General features: G+C 40.8%; 1 protein-coding gene across 3 annotated transcripts in view; it reads left to right on the forward strand.

The window, feature by feature from the left end:
• The window catches only part of PAPPA2 (pappalysin 2), a 376,815-nt gene that overhangs the window by 329,856 nt on the left and 29,947 nt on the right, over window positions 1-17,012 (forward strand). For all 3 annotated transcript variants that reach the window (XM_064370884.1, XM_064370885.1, XM_021668059.2), the window contains exon 21: window positions 4,049-4,120. In XM_064370884.1, the coding sequence (XP_064226954.1) occupies window positions 4,049-4,120 (72 nt within the window). The remainder of the gene's footprint in view (window positions 1-4,048; window positions 4,121-17,012) is intronic.

The following is a 17,012-nucleotide window of genomic DNA, read 5'->3' on the forward strand; positions in this document are numbered from 1 at the left end:
TCAGTTATGTCAAATCTTATCATTTCTAACTTTGTTTTCCCAAATTGTTCCCCAAAACTTAAATACTCTTTAAATCAAAATGAATGGTTTAAGGAGAAGAGAGAAGCAGGAAGAAAATGAGAAGATAATACCTTGTGGGAGCCATAGTTTCCAACCAAATGATCTCACTCTCCCCTCTGGCTCTTAATATTGAGCCCCGTCCCCATAGTGTCCTCTTGGTGGTACAATTGTGTGTAACAACTCCAGTGACATTGGTTGCAGATCATTGGAGATTCAGACATGAGGCATGGAAAGGTCTTCTTTTTCATCAGTTTTAAGCATGGAATCATTCCCTCTAGGCATCAAGTGTCTCATCACTAGAGGAGAGTAGACAAGAGAGTCTTGAAAAGCAAGTTGCAGGGTAGTGTGCTATGGTCTAAATAAACATCCAAAACAACGCTGTGTTTTACGCAGGAGCACATACATGTGGCAATGAGGGAATTATCACAAATGTGGACATTGGCAGAACTTTGTGACCTGATATGATTAACAACCCATTCTGTCAAACAACTATCCTAATAAAAAAATAATTGAGCAATTTTCTGTTAGCCCTTATTGTTGGCTATCCTTGAGTTTTGTGACCTTTAACAAGGCATTTAACCAGGCAACAGCCTTCATGCTGACTTATGACCATCCTAATAACCCTTACTTCCCTTCCCTTCCTTTCCCTTCCCTCCCCTCCCCTCCCTTCCCCTCTTTCTCTCTCTCTTTTTCTGTCTTTCTCTCTTTCTTTTTTCTTTCTTCTTTTTCTTTCTTTTCTCTCTCCCTCTCTCTCCCTTTCTCTCTCCCCTCCCTTCTTCCCTCCCTTTCTCCTTCCTTACCTCCCCTCCCTTCTTCCCTCTATTTTTCTTCTTCCTTTCTTTTCTTTTTTTCCCCCTTGCTTTTTAGAAACTTTCAAATGGCCCAGTCAGGAGGAAATTTTTAAACTAATTTTCTCTTAAGTGTTTTTATGTTGGAAAGTTCAAAACAACTATTTAGCATTTAGATATTGGAAATCAATCATGCGAGAAGTTGCTTGGTAATAGCATAATTGCAATAGTTGCAATAACAAAGTAATGCATAGATTTGCAGTTGTACAATAACACATTCAGAATATTTGTTACCAATAGGGAGGAAGGAAATATAATGATACTGGAGGGATATATATGGGAGACATTAATGGAATCTATTGTGACTTATATTCTGGAAAATGTCAAAAATTTTGATAAAGTTAGGCAGAGGATATAAAGTTTTTTTCTATTGTTATAGTTTTCAAATGTGATGTATATGATTGTAATTTTTCAAAAGTGTTTCAGAAAATAAGAAAATCAGCCAGTCATGGTGGCTCATGCCTGTAATCCCAACACTTTGGGAGGCCAAGGTAGAAGCATTGCTTGAGACCAAGAATTTTAGACCAGCCTGGGCAACATAGTGAGACCCTGTCTTTAAAATAAACATTTTTTAATATTAGCCTGACACGATGACACATGCCTGTAATTCCAGCTGATCAGGAGGCTGAAGCAGGAGGATGGCTTGAGCCCAGGATATTGAGGCTGCAGTGAGCTATGATTGGGCCATTGCACTCCAGCCTAGGCAACTGAGTGAGACTGTCTCTAAAAATAAAATAAAATAATAAATAAATACGAAAAGAAAATAAGATGATTTCACCTCTCACCACAAGCCAGCCCTTCTCTGTCCATCTCACTGCTTTGCTTTTCTTCCTGTTTTACAGACTTCAAATGCTGCCATAGAATTGAGTATTGAAAAACGTTTGAAATTTCCCTCCAATTATAATCACTAATGGCATATTAGTGGCGTATACATATATTTATAATGGCATAATACATATATGTATAAATAGGGACATCTTTATGAGATAGGTGACTTTCATAGGAGAAGGCTAGAGATGCAGTATCATAATTAGTGGCTGGCAAATGCTTATAAAACTTCATCTCTGTAAGTCACTGAGATAAGAAATAGGAAAGGTAGTTAGTCCCTAAAGGATTTTGCAATCTAGGAAGTGATATGACACAGGTACCACCAACTTTGGCAATTTCCGTAGCAGTTAGGAGAATCGTAAGTATGAATTAGTCTCAAAACTGTATTATACATCATTAAAAATCTATAAGGGTGGGTATTGACTCCTTTATTATGAATTTATTCTTCAGATATACTTGTACATGATTTATATATAAGCTTTGTTTGTTATAGCAAAAGGCTGAAAATAACCCAAATATTCCTCAACATGGATCCGATTAAAGATATTGAACTCTTTAAGGGCGTTAACTAGGTTTATGGATTTTCAGATCCCCTTGCTCACTGGAAAATCTGACCCATAGTGAGTGAGTGAGGTATTTATACATTTGGTCTGAATTGAACAACTGACTGATTAGGGCGGGAAACTGGGGGTCTCTAGTGAATGCCCTCCTATGAGAAGGAATAAAGTTCTCATGCATTTGCCTTTTAAAAGACAAATTATATTTTGCCATTGCTACTATCTGGGACCCCAAAGTAGTACAAACCATTGATATTTTAAATAATAAAACTTATGACCACGGCTCAGTAGACTTCCAGTGGAACCTGCTTCAAAGCATAGACAAGAATCATTTATAGTTAACAGAATTACTGTTGATATGCAAATGATTCTGCATAAATAGCTGTAAGTGCAGAAGAATAACTTACTTTTTCAGTAGGCTGAATACTCCTGTTGTGTTTACCTTATATATTTGTTTCGATAATTCTTTTTTTAGTACAATAATGACTTAAGCCAAGTCACTTTCTAACAATATATTGCAATGTGAAGTTTTGAATATCAAACTTTTTAGGATTTGTACTATTTATTTTCCCTCTAGAGAAGGTGTGAGGGAGAAGTTTTCACCTTTAGCAATGTAACTCGAGAAAAATATTGCAGATCCCCATTCTCTTACCTGACTATGAGGTATATATTTATATACCTGCATATTAGCATATGTAAATGTCTCCAATCTAATGATTACACATTGTTAGCATTCTAAAATTCCTGTAGGTGCTCTCTCATGTAAAGCTCCTGTGTTGACATGTATTCTTTTTCTTCTGACTGCATGGAAGTTCAGTTGGACTGATTGAAATGTGATATGCAGGTCTGCAGAAGGGCGGGTTGGTAGCAGGCTGTGGAGAGAACCTCCTTTTCTCTTTGAAACCTGCTATGGGATTTTCTCTTTTCCTTAGAAAAGCATATTCTTTGAGAATATTAAAATATAAAAAGAAAAATTTATGTGAAAATGAGTTATTTATATTTAACAAAAACTACATGACTGTTTGTTTAAATATGCATCTGGAAATGGCCATCAGGAATGAGGCAGTCACCAGCCCCTCAAGAAGAACCTAACTGCGCTCCCACCAGCTTGATGTTGGTGTAACTTTGAGTAGCAGTGATTTCACACTAGCCCTGTTTGCCCAGTGCATGTGTCCTGTGCAGTTTTCTACAGGGCAGGCTGCGTGGTGATATGAAGAATTGCAGAGTGCAGTTTCACCTCCAGTCCTGGTGTAGGCACTCACGTCTTATAATCTAGCATTTCTGAGATCCACATTAAGTTGAAGACTCTTTTGTAAAACTGTATTTGTCAACATTAAAAAAACCCATCGTGTGTGATCAACACAGCCATCTTACAATTTCTTATAACATTATTTAAAGTTTCAAAATAAGTGGAACTAATATTATACCTGAAACCAGATGTAACTCATTATAATGTTGAGGATGCTTTTTTGAACCACCTACACCACTCTGCAAATTTAGGTATCTTGGGAAAGAGGATAAAAGATTTTGAGAAATCTCCTCCACTGAGATGTTCTGCCTGGACAACATCTGTCGGGGTGGGCAGTGTGCACAGGAAAGGCTAGATAGCCCCAGTCCTCTTTATGGGGCACAATTTTAGAACCTAGTTGCTTGAGGAATGGAGTTAGACTCCTGTGGTGAGCTCAGGATTGCCCCTTCTTGCATAGACAAAATGTCTTTAATTTTGTTTTCCGTTTTTTCCGTCTTTCCCCTTAGAGCATTGTGTGTACTGGCCAGCGTCAATGGCACCCAGACCCCGTCCTGGTCCACTGCATCCAGTCGTGTGAGGTAAGACAGCTTCCCCTTCCCCAGCTCAGACTAGAGAACTCAGGTGGATTTAACTCATGGAACTCGAGTCCTCCTAATTTAGGATTTGGTCCCTCCCCAGTTCCTCTGCCCTTTGTTTAATTTTTTAAATTAAGTTGGTTCCACAATCTTAAATTTATAGAAATTGGTTCTGATTTTTTTTTTGTTTTGTTTTGTTTTAGCAAAATCTTTGGAGTTCCACTTTAAATGACTTAATAAAAGCTAACTTAAAAAAGCAAGTCAGAATTATTTATGGTTTTGAGATTCTGTAACTGGGCCTTGTTGGAGCTTAATTCACTCAGAGTTTTGGAGACTGATGGCCCACTGGCAGGATTGTTTGGCCAGCACAGTGTCTAAAAACTATTTTCTTTTTGGTTGCCAATGTTTAAAAATTAGGATTTTTACATAAAATTCATATGTGCGTAGATAACATTACACGCATACGCACATATCTCAAATAAAAATAAATATTTAAAACTCTCCACGAAGATTTTTCTCTTGGAAAAACAAGACTAGCTGGCAACCGTGACAACAATTAGCTGGCTCTGAGTAGCAGCTGCAAACACAGGCGCAACTCTCTCCAGGCAGCACAGCTTTTACCTTTCCCTATGGCTACTTACCTGGTGGGCGTTCCTTGTTTAAATAACTGCCTGGGTCATGCAGGCATCTGTGTTTGCAACCTCATAGGTAGACCTGTTGTCCACTGTTAATTAACCAAACTAGACTTTTATTACCTCCAGAAATCTTGTCTGCTTCTTCACATAGTAGATTCTCCAACCAGTGGGGGGATATAGGCTGCTGTGATTTCTTTACTTAGATTAACTGAAGGTAATTTTAAAATTCAAGAATAAGGCAGAGTATTTCTAAGAAAGGATTACCCAGGAATTCTGACATAGGAGAGGGAGATGCTTACACACACACACACACACACACACCCCATTTAAACCCTCCCACCCTAAGAATAGCCAGTGACGAGTACAAGCATTCTGGTCTCAGTCACAACAGGTTTCAACAAGTTTTGTTATCTTCATCTCACACTGGAAGAAAATAAGACACTTAGCAGCAATGCTTGGGTAATTCTGGCTCCTGTAGGTGCTGCAGAGAGACCCCTTTAACTGCCCTGATTTCCAGCTTCCTCCCTGATGCACACCCAGCCCACATGCACGTTAAGTCCATCCTTCTGTATCTCTGTGTTTCTTGATCTAATTCTGGGAATCCAGGATCCACATGAGGCTGGAGAGGGGGAAAGGGTGGGGTTTGAGGGAAAAGAAAAAAATTGGGTGGGGAAATAATACAAATAAAACAGCACTCTGCAAGTGCATCAGGGAAAATGCTAGCATGGAGTGTGCTTTGTTATGGTGTGGGCCAACAAAACAGCTCATCTTCTGCCATCATTAGAAAAACAGATGGCAGTGGGGTGGGGAGGCGGAGAGAGGAGGAGTGAATCATACTGGGCAGGGGGTAAGAAGGAGGGAAGAGAGGAGGCCAGGGAAGGAGGGAGATAAACAGACACAAGACTAGGGAGCTGGGAGGAGATCAAAGGGATCCTGAGAATTCCCTTCTGCTGCTTCTATGCATGATCTCAAGTGGGAGGGTGGATGACAGGGCTTGGAGCTGGCTTCCGTGTTTCCCAGAAGGTTATAATACAGTCCTTTTCCCATTCGTTCTCCCCTCCTCCCTGCACCCCAGCACATCAGTGGGGTCACTTATCCAGAGCTTCCTAGGCTGTCATCAGTCCCTTTGCTGATGTGACAAGGAACAAAAGCTCCATGTCTCCTCTGCCTGACAGCTGGGCTGGTGTCTCCTGACTGCTACCAGGCAACAGCTGTTGATTCCCCAGCTCCAGCAGTTCTCAGCATCACCTGGGAACCTACTGGAAATGCACATTCTCAGGCCCCCAAACACCTCCTCGATTAGAAACTGGGGATGGGGCCCAGCAGACTGTTTCAACAAGCTTCCAACTGACTCTGAGGCTTGCTAATATTTGAGAACCACCACCCCAACTGAGAGTTCATTGTGCAGCAGTAATTGTAGCCAACGTTATTTAGCCACTTAGAGGGTGGAAGGAAGATGCAATGATACAGGTGAATCAATCCCCATAGGAAAGGAAGGGGAACTGGACAGGGGAGAAGGAGAAACAACTCTGAAGAAATAAGTCATAAGAAATGCAGAGAGGCAGGGTAAGAATGAAAAAGAAAGGACAAGAAAGGCTGAAACTGGCATGCTCTAGGGGCAACTTGGCAGACACTTAATTCTTTACTGGAAAAAGTCCGTGAAATATATCAGGGAGAACAGAAGAGTGTCATGGACACATGGAGGGAAACAGACCAGAGGCAAGATAAAGCAAAGGGGGCCAGGTAGGAGAGAGGAAGTTTTTAAAAGTACAGCACAGAAAACTGAGCTCGGATCAGGCACTTTGTTACCCAGTATCTAAAAGGGTTTTCTTTTTTTGCTTTCCAGTACTGAATGTCATTCTAAGAGGCCTCCTTTTGATATTTAGCCTTGTAATGGTGGAGGGCCTCATTCATTATTTCTCCCAGTAAGCCCAGGCAGTAAATCCACCAGCCCAGTACCCCCAGCCCATATTGCCCTTCCTGTTACTTCAGCACCTTTGTTTGCATCACATTCTCTTGGCGTAAGGGTTTGCTTTTAATTCTCCACTCTCCTATGCTGCTTACGTTTTCTGAGGTGCCACTAAGACTTTCTTTAACAAATCTTATCTAAATAATTCCATCTTCTTATTGCCGCTTATGTTCCCATCGTCCCAGCAAGAACCCGCATGTACTACGTGTCTGCAATCCAAAATTGTTTGTACGTTCAATTCTCCTTTTTCCAGTTGTCGCTTGCATTTGGCCTTTGTGACCTGAATACTCTGTATTTTCTGTCTCTTCTGTAAACTGCATATGGGCAAGGAATGTCACCTTGGTTAGTGGACAATTTTTGAAGTCAAACAACTCTAGATTCCAATCCTGGGTCAGCTGAGTAATATGAGCCTCTGTGTTGGAAAGTGGGGCAACAACGTTATTTTGAGGGGTTGTTATGAGGGATGCATGTGATAACATACAGAAAGCCTTTAGTGTCACGCCTGGCCGGTACGAGATTCTTATTGGTGCCATTTGTTGTGCGCTGTTAACCACTTGGTGAATGTTTACTGAATGAGTAAAGCAGAAAGCAGGGGCATTGCTGCTGGTGTAGCCTCAATATAATTAGTTGTAAACTCTGAAGATGTGGAAAAGAAAAGGGAAAGAAGTCATTCCCTTAGAGACCAGCTGAGATCCATACTTCCCCAGTGACAGCGATTGTGTCCAGTGAGTCATCAGGTCAGTTGGTCACCAGATCGTTATATGAGCAGCTCTACTCATTGCCCTGACTGGTTGGGACCTCAGCATTTCTCATCTGGACTCCTGCAGTAATGTCCTCATTGCTCTTCCTTCCCCCGGACCTGTGCCCATGAATTTTCTTCATTCTGCCTATTGCTATTACACGGTCTTTCTATGTGTCTCTTTTGCTAAAAATATTTCAGGAACTCCCCATTGTTTTCACATTTAGGTCCGACTCCTTTGCAGGTAGTAAATGAGGCTTTGCCTTTCAACCTTCTGTCTCTTCAAATCTCTTTGTGCACACTCTACTCCAGACATAAAAAGCCTTTTGCAACACAGTATTCTAAAAAGTTCTTGGGCTTTGCACTGTCTGTTCGCTTGATCTAGGGTTGAGTATTTGTCCTACCTCTGGGGTGGCCCTGGGCAATTGCATTGGATTTTTGTGCCCCATTACCCTCAACAGAGTTTTAATAGGGTTTTTATAACAGGGTTTTAATAGTAACGCTTATCTCATAAGGTTATAGTGAAGAGAAATGAGTTATTATACGCAGTGACTCAGTCTAATGTTTGTACATAATTGTGCATTATAAATATTACCTACCTTCGTTATCCATCACAGAATTATTGTTGTTACCACGTTACTTCACTCCCTGTATCTTTATGCATATTGAAACCCATTACCAGGGCTCATCCCATGACTTATTTCTCTAAGCCGGTGATTTTCAGCTAGGGACAATTTTGCACCCACCACCTCTCACATTAGGGAAAGTGTCTGGAGACATATTTAGTTATCACAACTGGGTGAATAGGGGGAGCTGCTGAAATATAGTGGGTGCATGCCAGGGATGCTGCTGAACATCGTACGACGCACAGGATAGCCCGCCACAAAGAATTATCCTGCCCCAAATGCCAATAATACTATCCTTGAGACAATGCTGTGTACTAACTCCTATTGATCTTTCAACACATTTTTACAGGCATCTTTCCTACTTGGAGTATTTAATGACTGGCACTCCACTCACCACCTACCCTCAACCACAGATGGGTTATATAATCATACTCTGGTCTCTATTTTACCACTTATCACCTTAGGGAAAGTATTGGTTTCCTGTGTGTCTGCCTTATGACACTGACTACTTACAAGCTGAAAATATTGTCTTTTCCATTATTATATCTTAGCTACTCAACACAGTATTTGAAATAACTGGGGCTTGAAAAACATTTATTGATTGAAAGAGTAATTTAATTTGTACATGGCTTATAAAATTATAAATATGCAAATATTTTATGATAACTATATAAAAACCATGTCAAGTGCTTGACCAATAAAGTATACGCTCTTCCCAACATAGAGAGAGAAAGGAAGAGAGGAAAAGAAAAAGGAAAAATGGTTTTCCTTATCTCCTGGGTAATAACTGAAGTGAGTGTTCACTCCATCCATGAATACTGTGGTACTATCAGATAATAGATAGGGGAAAGATCCCCTTCCTTCCCTCCCTTTTTCCCTTCCTTCCTTTCCTTCCATTCCTTCTTTCCTTCCCTTCCTTCCCTTATTCCCTTCCTTTCTTTCCTTTCCTTCCTTCCTGTATTCCCTTTCTTCCCTTCCCTTCCTCCCCTTTTCCCTTTCTTTCTTCCCTTCCCTTCCCCTCCCCTCCCTCCCTCCTTTCCTTCCTTTCTTCCTCCTTCCTTCCCTTCCCTTCCTCCCCTTTTCCCTTTCTTTCTTCCCTTCCCTTCCCCTCCCCTCCCTCCCTCCCTCCTTTCCTTCCTTTCTTCCTCCTTCCTTCCCTTCCCTTCCTTTCCCTTCCCTTCCCTTTCCCTTTCCCTTCTCCCTCCCTCCATCCCTTCCTTTCTTCCTTTCTTTCCTTCTTCCTATTCCTCTTTCATTTTCCTTCTATTCTTTCTTTTTTCTTGTTTTCTCTTTCATAAAGCCATGTTTATTAATTCTACCAAAGTCCACAATCCTAGATTCTACTTAAACCAAGAAGATTTTGTTCTCTAAGGAATGTACATCGTGATAAAGACTTATCTTACACTTACAGTCTCCTTTTACATAGAACTGATTAGTTTTTTTCATACTTATGGGATGATTAAAATCCACCTAATTCTTGGCTCTGCTTTTTCTATGAGCATATATTTCTTGAAATTCATCCTATTCTTCCCAACAGTCTCCATTACAGTTTTTGATAATCTCTCTTCAATTCTTTGCTGGTTCTCATAGAGTTGAGCCCTTTCTTTTTCAAAAGAGCTGCAGAGAAGGACAGAGGCCGAGTGATGTCAGAGAATTACGTTCAAATTCTGGCTCTACCCTTCGTTAACTATGCATAGTACCTGTCAGGCTTTCTCTTAGAACTTCTGTGAGAAGCAGATGAAATAACTGATTTTAAAGTGTTTTATCAATTGTCAAATAATGTAATGTACTAGCAGTGATACTGCCTAAGGAATAATATATAGAACTTTGTGAGGACAGGGTCATAGTGAAACAAGATATTAAGAATCAAGGCCAGGCACAGTGGCTTACCCCTGTAATCCCAGCACTTTGAGAGGCTGAAGCAGGGGGATCACTTGAGGCCTGGAGTTTGAGCCCAGCCTGGACAACATAGCAAGACCCTCATCTTTACAAAAAAATTGAAAAGTTAGCCAGCTAACTATGGTGGTATACACCTGGGTCCCAGCTACTCAGGAGGCTGAGGTGGAAGGATTGCTTGACCCCAGGAGTTCAGGTTATGGTGAACTATGGTCATGCCACTGTACTCTAGCCTGGATGACAGAGCAAAATCCTGTTGGGAGGCCGAGGCGGGTGGATCACGAGGTCAAGAGATCGAGACCATCCTGGTCAACATGGTGAAACCCCGTCTCTACTAAAAATACAAAAAATTAGCTGGGCATGGTGGCGCGTGCCTGTAATCCCAGCTACTCAGGAGGCTGAGGCAGGAGAATTGCCTGAACCCAGGAGGCGGAGGTTGCGGTGAGCCAAGATCGCGCCATTGCACTCCAGCCTGGGTAACAAGCGAAACTCCGTCTCAAAAAAAAAAAAAAAAAAAAAAGAAAAGAAAAGAAAAGCAATTCAATTACATGTAGTTTATATCTTTGACATTTTATTATATACTGCAAGTATCCATGGTTAATGGATGTCCTTGGGGCTACCAATGCAACTTACAAGGCCTTTTAAAGTTTGGGAGGAAATTTCCAATAACTCTGTCTGAGCCTGAGCTGCCATTTCCTCTCTAAATTCAGTGCATACCTTTATAGATGCCTATCGTCTCATCTATCACACATTTCAAGATTATCCAATAGGTCTATTCTTCCAGTAGCTTACCAACTCCTGAGTGGCAGGCGGTGTGTTTTGTTCACTTTTGTATCCTCTTTGAGAGACTGACACGTAATTCTTCAATGACACCTGCTTCTGCTCGCCTAAAGACAGAGATAGAAAGTTACAGACAGAATTTTGACTTTGAGAGTCTTAAATGGAAAAGACTGAATCAGTTTTCTATGAAGATTCATAGTGGAAGTAAAGTAGGGAGAAGATAGATGCAGATGTAGAAAATAACCCTGTCATGAGTGCAATCAAAAGGCCTTGTAACCGTGGTGAAGTGGCATGGGGTGGCAGAAACAAAGCTGTCTGGGGGGCTGTAGGAGGCTTAACACATAGCTCCATCTCTGATTCGTTATTTCCTTGGGCAAGTCAGTTAACTTCTCTGATTTTAAGTTTCCTTAGCTTTCAAATTAGATAACATTCATCTCTGAAAATTTTTGCCAAGATCCAGGTTCAGAAAACTGTGGAGACATGAGGTTTGGGGCCTTCAAAGAGGTCACACTCAGTAAAGCGTGGTTGTGCTAATTTTTCAGGAATAATGGAAAACCTGCTCTTGTTTCTGGGAATGTTTTGCCTTCTACGTACATTTTGGTTTTTATTACACCCACAGGTCCTTCTGTTATAGGGGCCCTTTTCAGATTTACAGCCTTCTTCTTGGTTAGCCTTAACTTGTTATTCACTGGAGGGATTAGGTTTTGTAAACCTGCTAGTACTTCCTTCCTGGACTTTCAGTTCAAGACCAATCCTGGTTTTGGATTTACTAGTTCATGGCACTAGCCCACCTGCAAGAGAAAACTCAGTCTAAGACAGGAGAGATATGAAAGTCAGGACATGATAAAGGATCCACAAGTACCTATTGTATGAATATTTGATAAACATAATTGAGTATGTGATAAAGGTTAGTCAAATTTCATTTATCAGTGATGCTGAATCACTTCTGTTACTCAAAGCACAAGTGATACTTCTCCCCACTATTAATTCTCATAAAACAGTGACAGGCAATACATGTGTGCATATATTAAGAGGGCAAGAAGCTGAGCTGGATTGGAAAGAGATTTGGTAAAGGACTGTTTAATAAGACCAATATGACCCTTTACATCTTCTACCTAATTATTTTGATGTTCTTGAAAGAATGAAGAGCTGTCTGAAAACTGGAAGAAAAGCCAAGCATTATTTGCCATTTTAGAAGAAAAAGAAGTTGAACAATAAGAGCTACATGCCTGCAAGTTTGGTATTTTCTCTTTCTTTCTCTCTTTTTTTTTTTTTTTTTGAAGGAGTCTCACTCTGTCACCCAGGCTGGAGTGCAGTGGCGCAGTATGGGCTTACTGCAATCTCTACCTCCTGGGTTCAAGTGATTCTCCTGCCTCAGCCTCCTGAGTAGCTAGGTCTACAGGCATGCACCACCTCGCCTGGCTAATTATTGTATTTTTAGTAGAGATGGGGTTTCATCATCTTGGCCAGGCTGGTCTTGAACTCCTGGCCTTAGATGAACCACCCATCTAGCCCTCCCAAAGGGCTGGGATTATAGGCATGAGCCACCGCGCCCAGCCAAGTGTGGTATTTTCTACTAGAAAAAGTTTTAGAACAAATTTTTTTTAAGTACAGGCCCTATACTTATAAAGAACATGCTCTCCTATACTCATGCCATGTTCTATGAAAGTATCAATGAGGTCTACAAGATAAAGGAGAAGCCACTTCTTAAATTTAGTAGATATTTTATTCTGACCCAAATGATGTACTCCTGCTTTGAGAAGGCAGCTGAAGGAGTTGACCACATCTCAGATCATTACTACATGCTCTGTTGACTGGGGAGACCCAGCCAGTGGAATACTCAGGGCTTTCTCTGGTAACACCTTGTCTTTAAATGTTACACATTGGTAATGGATTCAGCTGAGAGTATTAAAAAAAAGAAAATGCTTAAGAATTACATGGGGTAAGGATGGGGTCAGGGGTACTTATTTTTTAAATGCAGATTCGTAGGTTCTGCCCCTTCCTTTCAATTATTATATGTCAAGTCGGGTGCGAAGTACAAGAATTTGCTTTTTTTTTTTTTTTTTTTTTTTTTTTTTGAGACGGAGTTTCGCTCTTGTTACCCAGGCTGGAGTGCAATGGCGCGATCTCGGCTCACCGCAACCTCCGCCTCCTGGGTTCAGGCAATTCTCCTGCCTCAGCCTCCTGAGTAGCTGGGATTACAGGCACGCGCCACCGTGCCCAGCTAATTTTTGTATTTTTAGTAGAGACGGGGTTTCACCATGTTGACCAGGATGGTCTTGATCTCTTGACCTCGTGATCCACCCGCCTCGGCCTCCCAAAGTGCTGGGATAAGAATTTGCTTTTTTAACAAATATCCCACGTGCTTCTAATGCAAGTGGTCTTCAACTGTGCTTTGAGAAACACTAGGCAGGGATTAATTTGTATGCTGGCAAATAAATAGTTATATGGCAGGGCCCAGCTTGCATTTTAGGAGAAAACGAATCGTCTTCCAATAGTTCTCAAATAAATGAAGAAATCACTTGGAATAGAATAAAGTTCAGAAAGGTCAAGGATAGAGGTAAGAATATCTGACAAACAGTGGTAAAACTGAAATTATCCTAAGCCAGAAAAGGGTGAATTGTTTTAAAATTATAGTTAACATTTTAAAAATTATGACTTATCCTGGGTAAACAGCATGATGGCTCTGGTCCTGAAACAACAAGCCACATGCAAATAACTACAAGCAAGATCATCCAAAAACCTGAGTATTTCATTGTTTTATCATTAATCTCACTGTGGATCTCGTTCTGCCTTCCCTATAGGGTCAGCTTCCACAGGCATTAGAAAATACAGAACATGCTGAGGGCCAAAAAAGTGACATAAAAAGCTTAATAATAATATTAAGTCTAAAATGAGAAGCATAAAGGTTAATGTAGTAAATATGTTCATGGATTAAATATTTTACTTAGGGTAAAGTTAGCAGTCACCATCCCCCAGTTATAACAAGAGAATATAATGGGCTTAAAATACTGAATGAACTATTTAAAGTAAATCTATGTGAGAATATCCCAAAAGTGTTAAACTTTATACAAGGTTATAAAGGGAGGTGTTGAAAGGCATATTAGTCTTTGGAGAGTTTTAAAGGGACATATATTCTCCTCTCTCTGACATGGTTACACATTTGCTTCTGTCTCAAACACCACCGATAGTTTGGTACTCACTTTCCCTGTAAATTTAGGACTCCATGGATTTAAATGTGCATATATTTGTGTTATCTTAAAGCAGTCCATAGAGATATTTTATGTGTTATTATCATCTGAGCACTACTTCCATAGGAAGTTATGTAGGAAGGAGTTGGGAGTAGAAAGGTAGGGCCTTGGGACAAGTTTAGCTTCATTGGAATGGCTGGATTACTGAAACAGAGGTGGAAAGTTGTCTTGTTCTTACCCATTTAGTAGTTGATATCAACAATGCTTCCATCACTAATTCATTCCGTCTGTTACACCATTCCTTGGATTCTTTCTTCTCTGTTGTCTTGGACCTCTCCCTGCCTTCCTTTTATTACTTATATTCCAGATGGTAGCCCTGTTAGATGTGTCTGGGACACGTGCTCATCGATCACTCATGGGCAGTGCCTGCCTTGCTGCTGCAACTCCATGGAATGCAGAGGCCAATATATAATTCACGTGGTGGAAAATAATGGCATACAAATTGAGGGTCTTTGTACCATTTTTCTTGCCCAAAGTTTTAGCCAAGAAGCGGTAGAGAATAGATGAAGCTTGACTAACAAGTCCTAACTGAGGTGATGTACTTTGTTCTGGGATGTGAAAGGCTGCATACAGACCTGGAAATGAGACGATCAGAGGAGAGGGAAGGGGAAGGTTAGCTTGACTGAGACATTGCCCGAGCAATAGTAGCAGTCATGGGCTCCTGCATCTTGTAGGACCCTTTCCGAGGAAGGGCTTTGTCACTCTGTAGAGTTTTGTTCCCTTGTTTTTAGTACAAGATGCAGTGCATGTGTGTGTTTGTGTATGTGTGTGTTATAGTTCTTCCTATCTGACCCTGTGAAGTGCCCCTGTAGTGTGGTAAAATCTTTGAGCACATTCACAAATTCTAGAGCTCTTTGTTCTAAAATGTGAAATAAAATGTGTGTCTAAGAAACTCCAGTGCAGACGCCCCACATTCTCTGTAGCAGTGAAAATGCGCTCAGGCCACCTTTAGGAAAACAGGAAAGAGATTTTCTCCCAAGGTTACATACTTCAAGACAGAAGTGAGGCAGTCAGTTTTGCATTCATCCACGGAGCTCAGACGTTCTGGACTCCCAAGTGACAGCAGTTGAAACCTGGACCTGCAAAGAACTGGAATGGCCTAGGGCAGTGGTCCCAGACTTTTTGGAACCAGGGATCAGTTTCATGGAAGACAATTTTTCCATGGACAGGGTGGGGCGGGGCGGGGTTCAAGATGAAACTGTTTCACATCAGATCATCAGGCATTAGTTAGATTCTCATATGGAGTGTGCAACCTAGATCCTGTGCATGCACAGTTCACCATAGGGTTCGTGCTCCTGTGAGAATCTAATGCCACCACTGATTTTACAGGAGGCAGAATTCAGGATGTAAGGCTTACTCCTCTACTGCATACCTCCTGCTGTGTGGCCTGGTTCCAACAGGCAGCAGAACAGGCTGGGGACCCCTGGTCTAGAGCAATAGTGTGATTCTGGACCACTGGCAGCAGCCTCAGCTGGGCACTTGCTAGAAATGGAGAATCTCAGGCTCCACCCTGGATTTCTGAATCAGAAACTTTGGGGGTAACGTCCAGCAATCAGTTTTACCAGTCTTTCAGAGGACTCTGATGTACCTGCAGGTACAGGATTCCCTGGTCTAGAGTGTGGGGAAAATAGTAGCAGAAGAGTGACAGTTTTGAGGAACTTGAAGAATATGTCAACACTAAGGTTACATCTCTGATCCCAAATCTCTTTCCTTTCTGTTCCCCTCAGCTTCATAATGAAACCTGTTCAACTCTTCTTTCCTCAGTCTTTTCCACCTGTAAGACATCTCTCTATTACTACACTTTAGTAGTATATTTTTTATCACTGGATCGTCACAGATTACTCTTAATAAATGTCAAGACTTGACATATAATCACAGCCCAAAACGGACTTAGAAGTGTGACCAGATGGAATTGCTATTGCTCTTTCAAAAAGCATCTCACTTGAATATGTCTGCCTGAATTCTTATTAAAAAGAGAAAAATGAATCTTACTTGTGATATCTGCATTAAAAAACCTATATTCTATTTAAATGTTATCACTTGTGCTTTCTGTGATAGTTGTTTAACTTCTTTTATTTCCTTTTAATTTATATGTTGTCATTTAAATAATAGCCAACAATTAAACTTCTCTTTGCCATACTTGAGCTGTTTACAAATCAGATATAATAATCATTCCTTCCCTGTTTCTCAGAAGGCACATCTTCAGGGCTTATTTGTCTTTTAATTTTTACCAAGTTTTTTTTTAGGATCTATGGGTGAAAAGGAGTTATAAAAATGCTAATTAGGATAGGGATAATAGTGGCCTAGAAGCCAATAATGGGGGCAGCTACTAGATTTCTAGTAGGGATGGTGTAGGTCCTTACAAATCTAAATCTAAATATGTGTTAGACATATTAAAATCCAGAGAAAAATTGAAAATTTGCTTAAGTTGGAGCTGTCTTCCAGGCTCACTACCTGCCAAATTCTAATCCCTTTGAGATTTGTTTGTGAATTTCATTGCCAGTTTTGTGCAATATCTGCACCAGCCTAAAATCCCAGCATGTTTTTAAGCTTGTCTAGAGTCCCATTTGGTTCAGGGCTCAACTTCAGATTCTCCAGCTGGAATCTCTGAAAATCAGACTCCAAATGTTAATTAGGACTAGGTTTTCATTTTGAAAGCTAAAACCACTGCCCCCACACCCGTACACCCCCACCTTTCCACCTCCAGCGTTTTAAAAAAGTAAAACATTAAAAGCACAACCAACCATGCAAATTGTAAAACCTCATCTAGATTAACGACATTCGTGAGAGTTTACGCTTGTCTAAAACTCCTCTGGAGCCGTGCTGTGACTTCCCAGCGAGCTCTCCGACAGGCTGCATTTTGCTTCTTTTGTCCTTTTGGCCTCCTGGGTGGGCCACTTTCTCACTCTGTTAATTTTCTTTATGACATCTGTTATCCTTTTATCCTCCCACTCCACCCTTTTTCTGATTTATTCTGGGCTTTTTCTTTTTTTCTTTTT

Source organism: Aotus nancymaae, unplaced genomic scaffold (assembly GCF_030222135.1).
Source record: "Aotus nancymaae isolate 86718 unplaced genomic scaffold, 86718_ANA_hifiasm-v0.15.2.pri h1tg000108l, whole genome shotgun sequence".
NCBI classification, from domain to species: domain Eukaryota; kingdom Metazoa; phylum Chordata; class Mammalia; order Primates; family Aotidae; genus Aotus; species Aotus nancymaae.